Source organism: Alosa pseudoharengus, unplaced genomic scaffold (genome assembly GCF_046254945.1).
Source record: "Alosa pseudoharengus isolate Yale_2024_CS ecotype anadromous, Long Island Sound unplaced genomic scaffold, YU_APseudo_1.1 YU_APseudo_1.1_scf_16, whole genome shotgun sequence".
Lineage (NCBI taxonomy): Eukaryota > Metazoa > Chordata > Actinopteri > Clupeiformes > Clupeidae > Alosa > Alosa pseudoharengus.
In genome coordinates this window covers 32,263,125-32,283,748 of record NW_027468630.1, presented here as the reverse complement: position 1 = coordinate 32,283,748, position 20,624 = coordinate 32,263,125, and the positions used below count along the sequence as shown (strand labels likewise).

General features: G+C 43.1%; 1 protein-coding gene across 1 annotated transcript in view; it reads right to left on the bottom strand.

The window, feature by feature from the left end:
• The window catches only part of dpy19l3 (dpy-19 like C-mannosyltransferase 3), a 29,405-nt gene extending 8,781 nt beyond the window's left edge, over positions 1-20,624 (bottom strand). The window contains exons 1-17 of the mRNA XM_076287735.1: positions 20,496-20,624; positions 19,780-19,908; positions 18,757-18,884; positions 15,490-15,580; positions 14,594-14,715; positions 14,182-14,327; positions 13,848-13,971; positions 13,355-13,489; positions 12,129-12,260; positions 8,159-8,260; positions 7,741-7,814; positions 6,983-7,141; positions 6,007-6,135; positions 5,460-5,557; positions 4,441-4,456; positions 2,501-2,552; positions 2,132-2,214 (exon numbers count right to left, since the gene is read on the bottom strand). Coding sequence (XP_076143850.1) covers positions 2,132-2,214; positions 2,501-2,552; positions 4,441-4,456; positions 5,460-5,557; positions 6,007-6,135; positions 6,983-7,141; positions 7,741-7,814; positions 8,159-8,260; positions 12,129-12,260; positions 13,355-13,489; positions 13,848-13,971; positions 14,182-14,327; positions 14,594-14,715; positions 15,490-15,580; positions 18,757-18,884; positions 19,780-19,888 — 1,700 coding nt within the window. The 5' untranslated portion in view covers positions 19,889-19,908; positions 20,496-20,624. The remainder of the gene's footprint in view (positions 1-2,131; positions 2,215-2,500; positions 2,553-4,440; positions 4,457-5,459; positions 5,558-6,006; positions 6,136-6,982; positions 7,142-7,740; positions 7,815-8,158; positions 8,261-12,128; positions 12,261-13,354; positions 13,490-13,847; positions 13,972-14,181; positions 14,328-14,593; positions 14,716-15,489; positions 15,581-18,756; positions 18,885-19,779; positions 19,909-20,495) is intronic.

Below are 20,624 nucleotides of genomic sequence, written 5' to 3'. Positions count from 1 at the left end.
CAGACATGATTCAGTCATGGGAAGACAGTCATGATTCAGTCATGGGAAGACAGTCATGGTGCAGTGAAAAACACAGGGAGCCTGGAGCTGCTCCCTTAGCTAAGCCTCAGTACGATAGAATCTGTAAGATGCCTATGATGTAAGTTGCTAATAAAGAAACCCAGGCATGTTGAACAATATGCTCAATTAAAGCCACCGACACCAGCCTGGAAAACAGTACTCAGTACTCAGATTTTTGGTGAGAGAGAAATTCCACAGAGACAGCAACAAAAAGTTGCTAATTTGAAGCAATTGAAAACAGAGGAAGAGAGAGCGTTAAGACCGACAATTAGCATGGAGGAGGTAGAAGGAGAGGCAGAGGGAGAGAGAAAATCTGGGGAGGTTGACAACAGTAACAAAAAAAGGGGAAAAAAATGTCAGAAACAGCAGGAGAAAAAAGACATGCTTTGTTCGGCTGGTGAACAGTGTAAATTGCTAAGGGCCGCCAAAAAATTCCTTAGACAAAAACAAAAGCCTAATTTGTCTTCATTATTCCAAACAAAGCAGGATTTCAAAATAACTAACCATTGTGCCATCAAAAGAAAAAAACACAACAGAACAGAACAGTGGCAATTTGAACAGAGCAGAGGGATGGAAATTAATCTGGTGGCAGGCAATGTTCAAAATGATAAGGTTGTCTGCAAATGGGTGTTTAACACCGAGAGAAACTCTGGCATCTCTGTCAATAGATGAGAGAGACCCCAGCCAGTCTGAATGGCTAAGCTGGAGGGGTGAGAAGAGCTGGACACAATGGCCGACTGGTGGCTGATCAGGTTACAAAACGCCAAATCCCAGACTGCAGCCACACTATGAGCTCAGGCCAGTTCTGCCGTCTGGTGCAGACGGTTGGCTAGCTACCACAACAGAGCTGCAGCAGCCTTCTCCTAGATACACGCTGAAAATGTCTGAGCGTTCATCAAACCTGAAGCTGTTGCAATTTCAGGATGTAGTTTCACCCCCATGAGCCTATGTCTACAAGCTACTATCTGTTGTGGATCAATACACACAGTCCAAACAAACAGGAAATAACCCCTCGAGGAGAAATAATGATATTAATAAACAAATTCCCATAACAAATCATCATTTATAAACTGGATAAATGAAAGCCTGATAGAAGCATAAACAATTTAGCTTATGATCCAGTAAAATGTGTCAAAAGCAATGGGCTAGCAGAGCCAAGCTTGGCAAATAACAGTAGAGCTGATCAAGTCCCATCATCATCACCACCATCTTGATCACCACCAGTCCCACTCCAAAACAAATGGATCTTCATCTTCAGTTCTCACTCAATAGACTACACATTTACTTAAAATATTTGTCAATTCGTAGCTAGTTGGATAGCTGGGGAAATTAAACTCAATTGCAATTGACTTTGCAGTATAACATGTCTGAGAGTATGTGAAAATAAGATTTTTTGCCTACGATTCACCTGCCCCATACGGGCCAATGGGAATTAACGATGTTCCCCCCTCTCATTCTCTCAGCATTTGAAAGCTCTACTAATCTACACGTGAAAGTGGAGGAGCTTTGGTGATGCGGGGTTTCACGAAACATGATTCCCGCTTAACTCTTTCATCTGCGGCGTAATTAGCGCGCTAGAAGCGGCTTAATGCCACTGCGCGAGCCAAGGTAACTCCAAACCTTAATCCCCCACGCAAATTGGATTTGCTCTGTGGGGAGGGACCGGTGTCATTACGCTCGCAGCGAAAGCGTTTGCGCTGATTACGCCGCTCTCCTCTGCTGGCTCCCTCGTCTCTCTCATTTCCCTAGTCCTCGGCTACTCTTCCCCACTGCTCAGGGAGAGGAGCGGAGCGGTAGCCAGTGCAGCTCAGTTTGGCGGCCTTGATATGATGATGAGAACATTCCAGAGAAAGGGTAGCTGCCAGATTTATCCAGCGGCCAAAACAAGTCTTATTCATGGGCCAAATAAACAACGCGCCATATATGGCTTCATGTAAACGCAGCTAGCCAGCCGCTTTGGCGGTGGGTTAGGAGTTGTGGAAAAATCTTCAATTAGGTTTTCCCATTAACTAGGGTATGTGTGTGTGTGTGTGCGTTTGCATGTGTGTGTGGTCAATGATGCTGTGGTTACCTTATCCAGGCCATGAGCTCCACGGTGTCTGGGTCATAGAATTCCCTCAGTTCGGAGACTTCTTCCATCAGTCTGGGCCAGAACTATGAGACAGAACACATACTGCCAGGTGAAAACCTCTGAAAGGAGCCACAGTTACATCTAATAGCAGTCACACATTATTAAAGGTAGCCTACACACAAAGACAAATTTATCTGTGCTACCACAAAGGAAAACAGAACTTTGAAAGGAGAGAGAAAACTCTTTCGGATATTCAGGAATATCTTGGTAATTCAGCAGAATAGCTTGTCTAAAGTGGTACACAGTTACACTACAACAGGAGATGGAAATATGCAAAATGTAATGAGATATTTTTTGCAAATACCTTACCTTGTAATAAAGGAATGCAAGAATTACAATTGGAACCGTGTATCTGATAAGCCTTAACCCAGTACACTACGGGTGACCCGTATTCGGGAAAATACAGTGCCCCCCACCTCCCCCCAACAACCCCCATGCATCTTTTTGCACCTTATCATGAACTACCATAGTCATGCTATATACCATTTTAAAGCTGAGAAACTCAAGAATCGATATATGTAAAGCTTTCCATGAATTAACATATATTTCGTGTGTAAAATATAAGTTTATCCCGATATATAACATATCAGAATACCCCCCTCCACCACCCCCCAAAGTTGCTGCGTTCATACTTTGTCACTTGTCTGTATGGCCGTACCAATAAGTTAGCCCAGCATGCTTGGTCTTGAAATTTTCGTAAGAATCCATAGATGTAAAATATCTACATTGTTTTATTGCCAATATATTGAGTAGTTGTACACGCCAGTACAAACAAAACAGATACATACGAAAAGAAGCGAAGTAAAATCTTAGTTTTCGCGGAAATCCAGATATTTCGGTTCTACTTCCATTATTGTCGCTGGATTCACGGTACTCCGCGTGTTCACGAGGCTCTTCTGATTCCATCGATACCCATTACATGTCTGTAGGACCAATGAGAGTCGAGATAGATGCCATCAAAGCCAATGAGTCACGTAAGCGATGAATCTGACAACCAGTCTTTGAATGGCCATAGCGCTGTGTCTGAGTGAGCCAATGAGATGGGACCTAGATGTCCGTGTAGCCAATGAGGAGAGCTTTCTTTAGACATGTGACACATCGTCACATTCTACTTCCCTGTCGGCTAAACTCAAGGCGCATAGCCCATGCGTAACCAGATTCCGAAGCAGTGGTTTGGAAGTTTGTTACTAAACAAGCAAGAGACATGTTTTTGAAGGTTTTTGTTCGTAAAACATGCCAAAGAGACAAAAAAAGACGAAACATGTCGAAGAACCCGAGGACATTGAAGATCTGGAGGACATCGATGAAGGAGAAGAAAGCAATTTCTCGGAATGCGACTCCGAGGAGGAGCAGAACTTTTTAGCTGGGAAGGACCCTGATTTTGAGCTGTGAGTAGACTACTTATATCCATATACAGTTACAGATACAGTTTAGTTTGTTTTTGTAATGTTTAGTGCATAGTTTTTCATTTAGCTTTGTTTCATAGTGTGAACAGTGTTCTGGTACCTGGGGGGGAGGGGAGTTAGGTGAGAATGCAGTGTGTGTTTGTGTGTGTGTGTGTGTGTGTGTGTGTAAAAGAGAGAGCAGGGGGAGGTGTGACCTGAGTACACACATTTATATCATTTGTATAAGTTGTTGGGAAGGGTTTTCATATACTTTAGTGGGTCTGAGCCTAACTTCCACCTGTACAATTGTTTCAGTGACAGTGATGAAGACTGGGCCCCACCAAGCAAAAAAACAAGAGCTGAGGATCCTGTGTCTGAGGAAGAGGAGCCGGTGGCCGAGACTATTTCAGTTGTTCATAACACGTTCCATTTTGTTGACCGTGGTTGCCAACATAAATACATTTCTATTGCATTGAATGTGAATCATTTGATGTTTCGTTTGCCAGGGTATTGTTATTTTTTACCTTTGTTTCATTTTATAATACAAATGTTCACTGCATTACCTTGTTTGTCCTTTTTTCATGGAAATCTCAAAGGCGTAGGAGCAAAAGTAAGAGTTTCAGGTCAGATAATGCTTCTCTGGACTCATGGCACAGCCACTGCAAAGCACTCATGGTACAAGCAACATGACACAGAGAGTGTAACCTTTCATTTGACACCAAGATCATGGTTCTACATAAAGGGGTTCTTGTATAGGAAGAGTTTTAGTTTTGGGTAACCAAAGGTCCTTTTGGAGTCTCCAAATGGACACTTAGCAAAACGCATGTGTATGCCCACACAAATATGGGTCCCACACAGTCATACTTCATCCTATAAGGATCTACTTTGACATACAGATTCACAAGACCTGGTAGTGGGCCTCAGTGGTGTTTTCAAGAGAAAATAAGTGACCAAGAGGGCAGAATGTGGTCATTTCTAGAGATGTACATAACCGCCTATAAAAAAAACTATCATTCTACCCTTTGCCACTCTTCATCACACAGTCAATCTATTGGTACCAAAAAATTCTACAAGGCCTTAGCTTTCCAAAGAGGTCAGGCACTTGATTGTAAGTCAAAGTATGTGGCAACAGGGCCATTTTAAGTAGGCGGTGTGCAATTTCGAGGAAAAACTCAAAATAGGGGTGTAAATGCTATGGGTTAACTGTATGAATAAAAAAAGAGAAGAAAAACATGTTAAAAGATGTAAAAAGAAAGACACACAAAAAGAGAACTTTCCAGCACCCTTTGGAATCAGATTGTAACCATACTGCCACCTAGTGGGCATATCAACGGAACCTATTTGATTTGTTTATCTGTGTTCCAACCCTTATTTCCACATACTCCAGTAAAACCCACATTACCAGTCTACTTCACGTCTCTTGTAACAGATCCACATGGCTATACTGCCGTATCTTTTTTAAAACAAATATTGCCTTGTGTCTGTATGACAGTGATGAAACATTGGGGCAATGATAGCATCTCCACAGAATGACAGTCTTGTTTTAGTGGTTTTATAACAGAGTTAGCAGACGAAAGTGACATGTCAAAAACAACACATCAGGTTCATCAGAAAGGTATAGACCAGTGAGCCTTTCTTCAAGATAAGTTCTCCATATTTTTACTATAGTAGTTTTTGTACTATAGTTCTATATTTAGAGGTGTCTGTCTTCATAAAAACAGACTAATTGGAACAGTGATGTTTTTGCACTGTGCAGGATCTTAACTGCGATATGTTCAGGCTAATGATTAAAGTAAACAACTACAGATGATCTGACACATGAAGCAACTTTCCTACTGTAGCACAGGCAGTTTGTGCAGGTGGTTTTACCTTGGCTTTGGTACTGCAACGAATGACCCTCAGATAGAGCTCCCAGATGTCCTTGCCACACACACCGTAGGCAGCAAAGGCACACATGTGTCCAGTCCACAAGTACTTCATCCTGCGGACAGAGGGAGGTTCATAAAGGCTCCTGTCCACCATCATCATCCTCATCCTCTCATTTGCCTTATCGCTACTTCTGCATCGTTAGCGGTGTGCTCTCCTCATTAGGGGCTAATGAGAGTAAAATTACACATTAAAGGGAGCACAAGAGACTGGAAATGAGACAGATAAGGAGAGTAATAAAAAAGTAAAAGAAGCGAAAAAAGAAAATCAAAGAGGTGAAAAAAGAAGCAGGTCATCCAATAGCGCACTGGGGTACAGAGAGGGACATGTTGAGTGGGAAAAGAGAGGAGGCCGAATGAGGTGATGGGTTTGTGCTATGTATGTGTATGTGTATGTGTGTGTGTGTGTGTGTGTGTGTGTGTGTAGCCGGCGGGGGACTGCAGCACCAGCAGGCGTCTGGAGTCCGAGTGCCGGTCAGTGGCCCCCATCAGTGGCGCGGCTCACCTCATGGTGCTGAAGGCCAGCAGGCCGAAGAAGACGGTGTGCAGGAGATTGTAGGCGACGTCTGGCCTCATGCGGATGAGCGACTCATCTCTGGATGCTGCCACACGTGCCCGAGCAAAGCCTGAGTCACTGAGAGAGAGAGAGGGAGAGAGAGAGAGAGAGAGAGAGAGAGGCGAGCCATGCATTAAACATAAAGCAGAGCTCGACCACTGGTGACAAGAGATTATTCCTTCCCTCCCAGCGGTCCAATTTTATTTATTTATTTCTAAGGTGGAAATGTTAACTGGGCGATGGAAGAGAGAGAGAGAGAGAGATAGAGAGAGAGCGCGCGTGTGTGCTGTAATCAGCCACGTGTGTGACTGCACCGCCCCTCACCCCAGCACAGCCCTTGGGGATCAGATGTGAGCGAGGGGGGCAGGAGCGCGTGGAGCTGCTTCTGTCTGAATGATAACAAGAGGAGCGGAGGGCCCAACACGGAGACGTGACCAGACAAGAGAAGGAGATGGAGCACCAGCATAACCAGCAGCTCCACAGAACCCCACAGAACACAGAGCGCTGTGTGCTGAGGAACATTGCCTGAGGAGCCGGAGTTCTCTTGGATATCTGTGAACTCCCCGCTGCTTGCCTGTGTGTACCGGTATATAAAAAACTTGTTTGTGCTCATGTCTGTTTAGCTTATATGTCTGAGCAGGCTACGTGTGTCTGAGTGAATGTAAGTTAATTCAACTACCAAAAAGGCACTATCAGCATGTGGTTGAAGAGATATGGTACTGGCATTTGCAGGAATATATCAAACGTTCAGAAAACTTGAATTCTCCCAGAGTTTTAAAATATGCTCGCTAAAAGCAAATGGAACTTTGGTCAACCGAGGGTGCGATCATCCTGATACGCTAGCACAACCAGGACAGGACTTTGCCTGTGGCCTGGTGTGCATTGCTTCGCTGAGACGACGCCAGGCCAAGGCTGCCCCACTCACCTGAGGTTGGCCAGGGCCACCAGCGCCAGCATGATGAGCAGCACGCTGAGGGTGGACAGGTACGGGTACAGCATCAGAGTGCCCCCCAGACGCTCAAAGGTGTCCAGGGGGAGCAGCCCGAAGGCCTCCTCGCACAGATAGAGACTGGCATCAAAGTCCCTGCAACACCAGAGCACACAAAGGGGGTGAAGGGGGGAATTAAGCCAGAGATGAAAAGACCATGGACAGAAGATGAGGGAGGAGAAGGAGCTGGGGGAAGACTAGACTAGACTGAGTTGGGGGAAAAGAAGTAGCGGAAAGTACTAGATTTTGTACTTTAGTGAGTTTATTGCAGTGGTGGGGTGGTAATTTGAAAAGACAGACCAATGAAAGCGTAGGGCAGGCAAGACAGAAAAGGACTGGACAGAGAGTGCAACGGAGAGGCGGAGAGAGATTTGTCTGAGAGGAGGAACAGATCATAGATTTTTAAGGCTGTGTCTGATCACTGATACAGCTGCTGAGTGCTTTATTAGAGATAGCTCTGTGAGCGGCTACGGATGGAGAAGAATGGCTCTCCGTGACAGATACCTTTTTCCTCCGAGTTGAATGGGAATTTATAAATCTGCCAGAGATTAATGGACTTGGCATTAAGCACTGTCCCTGGCCTTACATACACCATGAACACAACTTCTCGTTAATCTAGATGAATAGTGAGTAAAAAAATGTGTGTGCAGTGTGTGTGTATGTGTGTGTGTGTGTGTGTGTGGGTGGGCGCATACCTGGTGGCCCCAAGGCCAAACTTTGCTTTTATGAACTTAAAGATGTGCTCGTCAGACCAAAGCTGCAGTGCTCTCTGCCAAAAGAAAGTGAACAATCCAAGCGACAGACACGGCATGAAAGGGTTTGACGTGTTAGTACACATCATTTTAGCATGTTTCTCATACATACCAGAATAATGCATCTTAACATACCAGAATAATGCATCTTAACACTAAAACATGACCGGTACAATATTATTTTAGACAAGTGCTGCATAGTGGTGCCGGAGCCAAAAATACTACTGCTCTAAAAAATCTACTAGCACAAGAAAGCGCTCCACAGCACTTAGTCCATGCAGGATTACTGGCTCATTCCTGATGACATAATGGAACAGGGGCAGAGACACGGGGAGGATGTAGTACATGTCTCATTGCTCACCTTGGCTAAATAATTAATGCTGAGAGCTAATGCCAGGACCAACAAGGTGTGCAGTAGCAGCTTCGCCACTCGTGACAGCAGTCCCCCGGACTTCAGCCCCCTCTACGATAGAGAGAGAGAGAGAGAGAGAGAGAAAGAAAGAAAGAAAGAAAGAAAGAAAGAAAGAAAGAAAGAAAGAAAGAAAGAAAGAAAGAAAGAAAGAAAGAAAGAAAGAAAGAGAGAGAGAGAGAGAGAGAGAGAGAGAGAGAGAGAGAGAGAGAGAGAGAGAGAGGTAGTGTTGGGTCATGGCCTGACATCTCCATTTCACCTCTGTTGACTGGGACAAAATCTTCATACACAAGCACGAATGAAGCTGAAACTGGACTATATCAAACATACATGAGACGGCCCAGGGAGAGGCATTCCTGCAGAGAGACATTGGAGAAAAAACAAAAACATCTGAACTTCAAAACGGGGTTCTGGCACAGCCTGCGGACACGAGGTTGAACTGCAGAGGTCAAACAAAGGTCAGGCTAGAAGAGTGCGAGGAGACGGATGGCAGACTCATTTTCGAGTCTGGCATCACTAACTGAACTCCTGAGACCAGTCTTCCAGTCAGAGATAACAGGTTTTGGACGAAAACAAATCTTTAATGAACACTCTTTCTGTGCCAGTGGGATCCGCATCTGTCTGGGATAAATGCTCCTGAAACACATCCAGCTGGAACTGCAATAGCAAGGATGTGTACTAGAGGACTATGTCCAGGACAAAGTGCACAAAATGATATAAACCACTATAAAAACTATACAAAGCTATAAACCACTATGTATAAGTGCTAGATAGATAACTTCCATAAGTGCATGAACCATAAGGTAAAATCAATGAGAAAAGCAGCTGAAGGAGACTGGTCATGTTTCAGAGGTGTAAAAGTCCAGCTCCAGAAAATAACATCTCTGTCATGTTTACCTTAACTGGCATCAGGAAATAGTTGACTGAAAAAGTTCACATTTATAAACTAGTATTTGTACAAAAAAGAAAGGCATACATAATAAAACAGAGAGACTCATCAATCATTGATGGAAAAGAGGCAAGAGAAGGCTAAATCATTTTAGGTTTTTCACCAGATGAGTAGCCCCTTCTCCGGTGAGTCATAAAGAGGATTGCAATTTCAGTTGTAAAGGGTACGGCTGCCTCTGTGGACCATCCTAGACAGCTCCTATTGACTACTTATGGAACTGAGTGCAAGAGGTCTATTACTCTCTGTGAAATGCAGAGGAGGAAATAAACAGGTCTGTCGATTATCTTATTAGTCCAATTATTCTTAGTGCTACAATAGCATCTAAGTGCATGCCATATCAAAACTACTTGGACAGTTTAATGAATCTAAGACTTACATTACCAATCCATTTATTGCATCTTAGAATAGTATGATGTTAATTTAATGTCTTGCTCTTTGTGTTTAAATGTTAATATTACATATTATTATACATTATATATAATTGCTATGCTTTCCCTTATTACTAGTGTATGACTGTAGAACTCATCCATTTTACCATCTAATCTAACTTCCCATAGAGGAAGTTATGTGTAATTAACTGCTCATGAAACACTATAATATAACTAGTTACCATAATAAATATACTGTAGCTCATAACAGCAACAACCTGATGATGTAATATGTTCTCAATACTGTAATACAATGTTGCCGTCAGAATCCAATAACATAATAATTTCCCAATATTGTTACAACTTGGTCAATGTTTTGGTAGCATGCCACTAATGGTTGAGGCCAAGCAGTGAGCTGTATCCATCCATTGTGTCTCATATTTAGCTATAGGGGGACAAGCAGGGAAGCTGCTACCTTTCTTTTTATTATTATTATGCATCTTCTGTCTTCTGCCATTGGATTATATGGAAGGCTCCTGAGACACACATACCGGAGAAGGGCTCCATCTTTTCACCAAGTATCTACTGTACACCTTGACCTCCAGAGTCACCATTTTAGATTTCAGTGAAAGGTTTCAAATGTTAGTGCCAGACAAGAACACGCAGTGATGAGAAGGCCAAGCAGCCCAGGCGGGTATAGTTGTTATGGAAATGTGGAGCCACTAAGCACCAAGATCAAGTTGTATGCTAAATGACTGAATATTAGCCTATCATTACCTGTTCAGCAGTTTGGCCCAAGTGGATCTGGCAGCAGCTACATTAACTTTGTTCCAATTTATTTAAACGCCCTCTGAATATGATCTCACTTTCTGCCACTGATTTTTATAATCTAAAATTCCTCTATGGGGATTGGTTTTGGAAGATTTCTATTGGGAGTTATTACATTTCGGGAAATGATTACATTATTGGGTTCTACAAGCACCTTTTCTATATTTTTGCAACTGAAATGAGCAATTGTCTAGAGGTAAGGCAACTTCAGCTGAAATTTAGGACATCTGGAACTTTCCTCATATTATTTTACAGTTCCTTTCTCCAAAAAGAATTTAAACAAGCTGTTTGATGTTAATAACTAATTGAAGCTCATCAGAAATGCCTTCAATGCCTGCAATAAGTTTAACAGATAAATAGCCTATTTCAAGTAGTTTTATGGTGAATGGATAACACTATTTATAAATAATTCACACAAGTAATGGAGGAAGAGATGCGACTAAATGTTTTTTCATACTTGAGCATATACATCCCTCATGGCCTGGTATTGATTTTTTAACGCTCTTTTAACTAAACTGATCTGACCAATCCACCTCTTATGTCCTGAATTCAAATGGAACCTGACATTTTCCAAGATGATCTATGACTTTGGTCAATAGTGGCATGAAACAGAAAACTTCAGACAAAACTATTTGTTTAAAGGAACTTCTCAAAAGTGTTAAAATCCTACACACTGTTACTTTATTTTTCCTGCACAAAGCTCTGACAATCCAAGGACTGTCAGTCCAAGAACTGTGGCATGAAAGGCTCCACATGTGCACAAGAACAAGAGCATGTTAACAAGTTTGTTCTGCATTCCATCTGAAGAGAAGCTTCACTTGCCAGGTAGAATGGAAAGAGTTTCTGAGCTGGTTATGTGAGGATGTCTTTCTCTCTCCAATTGAGCTTAGGGACCTTTCTGCCAAGAGTAGAAACTTTCCACTGAGATGCACAACATAGCAGATGCACACCGAGATATAGCAACACTGCTCCTGTGTCTGACTGCGCAGGACTTAGAGCAACAAATAAAAGCAGGGATGCCATATTTGGGCAGGCTTCAGAACAGAAACGATTTAAAAGCATTCACCTGTCTTAAGACGCAAAACTCCCCAATGCATTCCATTTAAAGTAACAAACGGACACAATTCTCATTTCTATATATCCATTTCCACCTACTGTAAATTTAACTTTGTTTGATTGTGGGTACCAGTTGGTGGTTCTAGCCATTATTTGATTCACTGGATTCCATCACTCGGAGAGCAAGAATGAAATGGGTAAGCCACGGTATCACAGAGATAATGAGACTTCACTTGTGTGGTCTGCTCTTCTTTCTGTCTTCAAAGGTTGCAAAACAACAATTGGGGGTAGACAACAACACAAGGGCAGCTTGGACCGGGAAAAAAACTGCTACAACGCAACACGAGTCACTGCATGATGAGCCCAAACTTCAGAGAATGTTTCACCAACACAACGCATAGTGACACAGTGCTTAGGGAGTGTGAACAAAACACATGATAGAACCGGGCTAAAGAGAGTAACCCCATTAAAATGTAGCTACCTTATTAGACCAATCAGTTTAAAACAGTGAAGGCGTCCTCCTCGTTAGGATACAACCCTCAAGCTGCATCCCTAAACTGGTATCTGTTGTCTCATTAATCCAGGTCTTACAGGCAATCATGCTTGCCAAAAGGACTAATCACATTATTGTTGCCTTTGAACTTCAAACGGCAGGGGCTCTGTGTGTGTGAGCATTTGTGGACTGGTTTATACGATTGTGTATGTCATTAGGAAATCCCACCTGGAAGTGTCTGACGAAAAGAGCCGCCACGACAAAGCTGAGGGCCAGGGAGCCGAGGATCATAGAGTTACAGAACTGCAGCAGCCACACAGACAGCAGGCTGATCGCCTGCACCAGGTACAGAGAGGTCACCTACAAATACACACACACACACACACACACACACACACACACACACACACACACACATACACATGTAGCACTTTCAGATCAGATGCTATAACATAACAACTGAAAAATAAAATACCCTACTTTCATAATTTAATATCAATAGTAAAATACTGTCAAATTATATCATTCAAACGCTATTAGAAAACAACCTAAATCTAAGAGAGAATATGAAAATGTATGACAAATGAAGACATAAACTGATATCAGATCTTGACACATTCAAGACAACATTTTCTTATTGTCAGCTTAATGTCAAATTGTTCAATTATTTATCTAGGCTCTCTCCTACACTCATGTCAATTAATGTAGCAACAACATAGTTTGAAAAAATGACATTTGATTTAGGCTGACGCTGTAAATATGCAAACCCTTTTGAAATCCACTTTCATCCTAGTCAAGATCCCTCCAGTCAAACTGCCTGCGTCTGATTTCACTGTGTCTAATCTTGCTATTAATCATGTCCAATCTCACTGGTAATAAATACCAAACTGTGCCGGGCCTCAGTAGACTGCTAACAAGAGTGCATATTTGATTACGACTCCAGATCAATTGGCAAGCACAATCCTCAAACCAATGAAGAGAGGAGGCACTCAGCCACTAAGAACACTGTGTTCCTAGTTGTGAAGAGAATGCTATTGATGCAAGATACACTGTTCAAAACCTTGCTTTTATTGCAGAGTGATTTTTTGAACTACAGAGGGTTTAGCATTGTTACTGCAAAGAACTGGAGCCAACAATGTGAAAAGTTGTGAAGACAAAATGTAAAAAGTTATTTCAGAAAAGAACTCAAAAGAAGTGCATGTTGTCTCAGGGTAAAGTCTAAGGCCAAGGCCATTTTATATTTCTATAAGCATTCTCAGACACTGGGTGCAATTCCAATTCAACCTTATCCAACCTTTTTGCACTTATAGAAGATGAACCAAACTAACAGTCTAATAACTTATTTTTGCAATCTGAATCATCTGGCAATTTGGTGTTCTGGCAGTGGACTGGTTGACACCTTGTGTCTGAGGCAGAGCAGACCATCCAGACACACGTGCAGATCGATGGCTCACCTGCTCAGGGCTGAGGAAGTCCAGGGCATCCAGAGTGAAGAAGATGAGGGCCTGGATGAAGAGGATGAACTGGTTGAACTGCCAGGTGAGGCAGAAACAGAAGGTGGAAACAAAGACCAGCCAGAGCACCACCCTCTACACACACACACACACAGAGAGAGAGAGAGAGAGAGAGAGAGAGAGAAGAGAGAGAGAGAGTTACAAACTGACAGACCTGACAATAAAGATCACCATCTGTGTGAAAGAGAAATATCTTACAAACCCCTGGCAATAAAGACTGCCCTCTGTGTAAGTAATGAGAGACGGAAGTGACATTTGCACGGAAGTCATCCATGCAGCTCCTTTAACAAGCTGAACTCTGAACTGTTCTCTCTTGTCTGCGTGGAAAATAAGCTCACACAGGGAAATGAGCTGAAGATAAGAAGCACAATTGTGACCAATGGTGCTTGCCAGGTGGGAGTCACCTCGAGGGTGGCAGTCACCTCCCATTTACCTGGTGAATGGGCTTCAGCTGAGGCCGCAGATAGCAAGTGATGGCCGCCACTTGCAGAGCAAAAAATGGCAATGACCAATTCTCCCTGAGCGAGATGGTGAATTCCACACGTGTGGTGTCCACTCTGAAAAGCATAGGGAAACAACATCAGTTCTACAACCGCACTTCAGCACTTTCCATTTCTACAGCATAGTTTGCTACAGTGTCTGGTAAGCGCCTTGAGTCATTTAAATTAAAACAAATATTGAATTGGATTCAAGTGGTCATGTGTTACGTGTGAGAACTTTGCAAACTCTCAGATGTGAGCTGGTGGTGTGTCTACAGCCAGACTGACCTGTTAAGGATGTACCAGACCCCCGCCAGGACCCCCGCCAGCCAGGAGCCGCTGAGCAGCCAGCTGGTGATGTAAAGGGCGATGACATACACGGCCTGGAGAGAGAACACCGTGTAGATGTAGAAATACACTGGCTCCAGGTACGCCTGCAAAACAAAGAGAACATGCGGTCGCTCAGAGACCTGTCTCTTCTTGAGCTTAAAGTTATACTGTACCTGCATATATTCCGTAACCACAAAAGACTCTACAGTACAATAAACAGAATTCCTGCCCCTGACCCTGAATGCTCTTTTGTGGTTGAGCATTTAGTCCCAGGCTTTGCTAATAACATGCTCTTTTCATGGCTTTCCACTTAGCCTTCTGCTGTCCCTATTCATGGCACTCTGTTCTCTAATTGAACAGCTCTTAATACCTGAATGGGCAGAACTCTGTAGAGGATGCTGAGGAAGACTTCCTGGTATATGTTCATGCGCTGCAAGAGGTTAATGGTTCTCTTGGATTCTGTCATGTTGTCATTGATGAGCTCGACGAGGCCTAGCAAAAAAGTGAGAAAAAGCGAGACAGGAACTTCTTTTCAGTTTAACTGACACACACACACACACACACACACACACACACACGCACGCGTAGACACACACACACACACACACACACACATACACGCACACACAAGCAAAAGCACACACAAACAAAATGCTGGATTCATCCCTTTGGAAATTGGTTATAGCTGACGAGTGAAGCCCAAACAACAAAAGACAGTGAGGCATAAAAGTTGAATTCTACCCCAAGGCTAAGAGGTATCAAGAGAACAGCTTCACACAAGCACTGGGACTGCAGCCATTTAGCTGCTGATCGGCATGGGCCTAATTGCAGTTTTTCCTGTTGAAAAGTACAGAGGAGACCATTTAAAATACAACTATTAAAGGACTCATTTTACCCAAGGCAACTTAACAGAAACATCACTTTTTTATCTTCCTTTATTTAATTTCCCTTTCCTTTGCTTTATCCATTTGGTTAACAGTCCTTTAATGGTGCTCTGATTACACAAGGTAAGAGGCCATTGGATACTGTTGTATGTTCTAATATCCTGCTATTTTGGTTCGCTTCCACAGCCAATAGCAGGCACAGCTCTCCAGTATGGGACAAGGACATGGTTCATTTACTGTTTAAAGGATAGGCAGCTTGCAGCCTTTCAAGTGTTATGATGCTCTAAGGACATCAGCAGTCCACTCAATCCTCACATGACAGGAGGCCAAAGCTGGGACTGCGTCTGTTAGTAAGTGTGCCTGGATCAAGAGCAGGCCCTACCTTGCTGAATGGTGGGGGCCTTCAACATCTGTTTGTAGTAGGAGTAGTACAGGCCACATTCAGTCCGAAAAGAGATTTCACGCTCAACCTCCTAGCAGTCAAGAAGGCAAGAAGGAAGGAATGAAATGCACAGGGGGAAACAATATACAGCAAATATGCCTTCTCTACCTACAAACAAAAAGATCACATACAAAACAAACACACTTTTCAGATGAAAGTATTCTTCAGTGCCAGTAAAGCGCCATATTTTTGTCTATACTGAATACTAAATGTACACAAACAATCTGAGATATATTGAGCTGTTAATGCAACAATATTACATTCCAGAAAGATAAATGAGTATACAATGAGTGTACAACAATTACATTTTTACACTGCTGAAAGTAAAGAAAGCTTGGGTAAATAAAGCAAGGGGGGATTGAAATTGACACAAGCAATTTTCATTAATATAAAATATATCTTTAAACAGAGATAGTCCTTAATCCTCATGTTTGTGAAATCAATATGGGAGGCGATATCTTCACAGACAAGTAACATCACAGACTTCACATTATCTTCACAGACTACTACGATGGGAGAATTGGCTGAGAGCAGTTCCTCAGCATAACTGGCCCCAGGTTCATGCTACTTACCTCCAGGTGGGAGAACCAAAGCAGGTTCTCGTGTATGGAGTTCACTGCCCACGCATGGAAGATCCCTAATGCCCCTGCCAATGACAACCCAGTTGCCATGGCAACACCATGCCAGTACAAAGCCAGAACTCCAGACTGCTGAGAGTTCTGGTAATGCCCGCATTCTTCCTTCTCAGCCTTCCCTGTGGACCGTTTTGTCTCGGCCTTTCCCATGGACGCACCATCACGGGTAATCCCGCAGTGCCTCTCCAGCTTTCTCTCCCCTCTCCTGCGGGCCTCCATGTCAAATTTCAAGCAGCCCTCCTTCCTCTCCCCGGTCACTTCTTATCTAACTGGCTAGAAGCGCTAGTGCTGCGGCACTTTCCATGCTACCACGTCACGCTGCCTCTCCGCTTGTGAAGTAATCGGTGGCTGGGGAGACCAAAAAAGCCTTTGCCTTATTCTTGTGCTCTTCCACTCTGCCTTCCGAACAATGCCTCCACATCTCATTAGGAGAAAATATCAGTCCGGACCACAAAAAAGGCCTTCAGAGGACACAATGTCCAGAACTCCGACTAGTGAGCAATGAGAACAGAATGCGCTCACACAGGCCAGTAAACGGAAATCTCTGCGGAACACAGGAGGATCAGCCCACAAACAGTTGACCTCTTAGTACATTTGTTAAAAAGAAAAGAATAGCAACAGGACGGGGGTAGAACAGGACTTGGAACATCATTTGGAAAAAAAGGGTAAGCGCATTTGTCAGAGCACTTATATTCTCTGAGCCTGGAGAGGGTGCCGGACTTAAATAAACCCCGCGAGGTACTATAACCGTCATGGACATGACCTCACACATGATGAATTTAAGGGGCTGTGCAGCAGCTGTCTCCCACCACACAATGGCTTCCCAAAGGAGACACCTACAAATGCAAAGGAGAACTTCAAATGCTGGCGGGGAACTGCCTCACTAAACTGGGGAAACATAAAAGCAATATCTGGCCATAAAATGCAGACATGAGGAAAAAATATACGCGTAGGAAAATCCATGTGGATTCACTTTTTCGAATCCGAGTTCATTTTTTTCTCAGCAAACAATGCCGGCAAAACTTGGTTTCCCCATCACTAAGGTCTGCAGTCACATTAGATTAGACACAACAACCAGTCACCACTGAGTCACCCAGGCCGCTCAAAGAGAGAGGAAATTAATTTTACAGTGTGTGCAACTTTTTCGGAAACGGCAGATAATGCTCCGCTTTCCCACAACCCCTGAATAAATCCAGGAGCCTTTGTTGCCCAGGCGAAACAGCCAAAAAAAATAAAAATAAGCAGGAAAGCAAAGCTCTGGCAATTTGATATCTATCTACAAGCGCTATTTAATTGCCTAATGTTCTGTCTGTAAACAGAGAGAACCTCAGAAGGCATAGAGTGAATCAGAGAGGGAACAGGATACAAAAGACCATCTCTTCTGCGTAGTGCAGCCTTTGTTTTGTTAGAAACCATGTACCATGAACCTGAGACCAATTTAAAATTTGGTCTTTAAAGGCTGACAGGAAAGCATGGCATGTATACACCCCTCTAAATCACCAGGCACATACACTTGGACACAACAGGGGGCCTGCAGGTAGATGCACAGCTGGAAAATACATGCAACTAGAGACTCCGCTGGGAAGCCCGGTGGCTTAAATGAGAACTGGCTGCCCGTTCAAAACAGTGCTCCTGAGCTCCCTGTTCAATGGAATGGGGGAGGGATGTGTGCCAGCGCTGTAAAGTGACCCATATTCATAATGAATGAGAGCATCTGCGTGCTCTGTCAACATCAGGAGAGAGGCGGCAGGGAAACGAGAGAGAAGGAGAACCTGGACAACGGTAAACGGGGGAGAGAGAATCTAAGAGCACAAGCAGAGCAAAATAAGAGATCAGATGCCTTACACTATTATTTTTGCTGAGACACCCACTCAGTGTTGTTCTCTCACTGAACAGCAAAGGCATATTGTTTGATCCCTCTGTGGTGTTCTTGCTATGTGGTTGACATTGCATGGGAAAAGCTTGAACTATTTTCAAATGTACAGTGTAGTGAGCCAACAGTACTGTCAAAATATGTCAGGAGGTGACATGTTCCTTGGCCAGACTTAGCACTTGTAAATCATGGGGTGCAAAGAGTGGGCAGAATGGCTGAAGACCAGATCCCTCTCGCAAACTCTAGGATTCATTTTAAATCAAACATGACACAGTATTTCAAGCTCCGTAATTTGTATGAAATTATGGTGGAGGAACTTTCTTTATTATTTTGTGCTGCAGATGAATGAATTTGATCTCACAAAGCATATGGAAAAGGAATCCAATGGATGTGGCAGAGAATTTACATTTAAATAAAGTCATACACATAAACACCAGACCATGTCAGCACAAGCATGCTTTCTTACTATCCTGAAGGAGATTTCGTTCAAAATACTGACTGAAATGGGCTATGTCATTTTTATGTGCAGTCAATACACACAGACTCCTATAGATACTAACAATGTTAAGAGAGGACCACTGAAGCCTCTCAAGAGAAGAGCCATTATATGGCATGTGGAATAGGCTCTGATTGGACACCCCAGGAAATCGTCAGGCCTACATCATTTAAACCAATGCAGACTGCTAGTCTCATGCTTACCTTAATGTTGGAAAACCACAGGTCATTTTCGTGCAACGTCGCCACATAGATACAACAGGCAAGGCCAAGGCATACCCCAACAAGGGCCCCAAATGTTCCACAAAGTATTGTCCAGCCTGTCCAAACATCTGTAACAAAAACATAGATAATTCAACACGAGGAATACATCCAACAAGCTTCACATTCAAAGATTTTGGAAATGGTTCATACTAGCAATGGCCAATGTCAGGTGTCAAGACCTGTCAAAATGTCAAAATGAGTGTTATTTGGCATGATGTTGTTGGAAATACATTTGCTTGACATTGCTCTTGTAGCCAACAGACAGTTTTCAGACAACAGTATAATTCAATCAACAATCAACAATCAACAACCAAGCCCATTTAACATTAGGCCTACATAACATGATGCAGGATACAACAATGCAGTTAGCTTGCAGCAGCCATTGTGCCCAGGATCTGTGAAGGCCCTCCTTCATGGTACCACATACGCTGCCAGTAGCCGGAAAGCCCAACCAAAGAACCAAAGCAACAAAAACACCAAACATAGCAACTTTTGTGCACAAAAAATAGCCCAATAGCCTTTGTGAGCATTTCACTGGGGTTATCAAGCAGGCACCTTAAAAAATATGTGTTTTGTTGAAACCTCCTGAAGGCTCAACAATGATGTCTGGCATCCCCGGAGCCACCCCCCTCCACACTCATGATAGGTTCTTTACCAACAAATAACGACTAATGATATTTAGGGGAGAGATGCAGTATAGTGTTGTGTTGTTGAGAGGGATATCGGAATCTGATTGCAAAAACAGTGCTAAATGACAACTGGAAACAATAACAGTGACAGATGAAATCGAACAGAGATAGATATGTAGTTAGTATGCTCTCTTTTCCTCTGTGTGCTCTCTCTTTGAACAGGAGTGAGGATTGGATTCCCATATGAGGACAACACTGAGCAAAACAGAATAAAAGGTATCTATCGTATGATGCAAGTTTAGATGTTAGGGTTTGATTGTGGAAATGACCTGACCTGGACTGGTCCTATGAGGAGGTACTGCTGATGAATTTGGGTTCAGGTTCTGAATCTCAGGGCCAGATTCCTTCCCTTTGCTGCCCTTCCTCTGCCGTAGGGCAGTCATGGTGGACTCACACACCAGTCCTGCAAACATATGAATACATTAACATACTACAGCCACAATAGGACCCTGCACTTCATGACACTGTTTCTGTGTGTATAACCTAGTTTTCTAAATCATTAGGAGAAATGAGCTTTGGCTTAGTGCTTTATGCAGCCATAGGAATATGAATGTAATAGCATATGAATTAATGAATGATCACGATATGTGAATAGACTAAATGTTTAATGTGAGAAATCACAATGTTATTCGATAGGGAATACGTTGCAATTTGGTAGAGTTTTGATGAATGCAACTTTGTAGGCCTAGCCTACTCAAAATTCCATTCCATTATTAAACATCAAAATGTCTACATCGAGCTCGCACATACAAACATTGACAATGGCATATGTTATATGCTATAGTTTCTCGTTCTCGCTTTAACATTAGATGCCTTAAAAACTGTCACACATGAAGTGCTTCCCAAAAGGCTGAACGGGAAAAACAAGACAGCCAACGCAAAAAAACAATGCGGTAAAGCAACGACAAGACCTAAACAGAGCTTTCGAGCAAACGTTATATCTTTTTCATTCATTGAAAGGCCTATTTTGCAGCGGCGTTTCCTACTCACGCCGCTGAGGGGGATGTCAGCAAATCTCAGATCGCATCACTTGCTAATCTCGGTCTTCGGCGACGGACAGAAGCTGCGACGCACTGCGAGAATCGTCCAAGCATGCATACACTTTAACAGACAACGAGT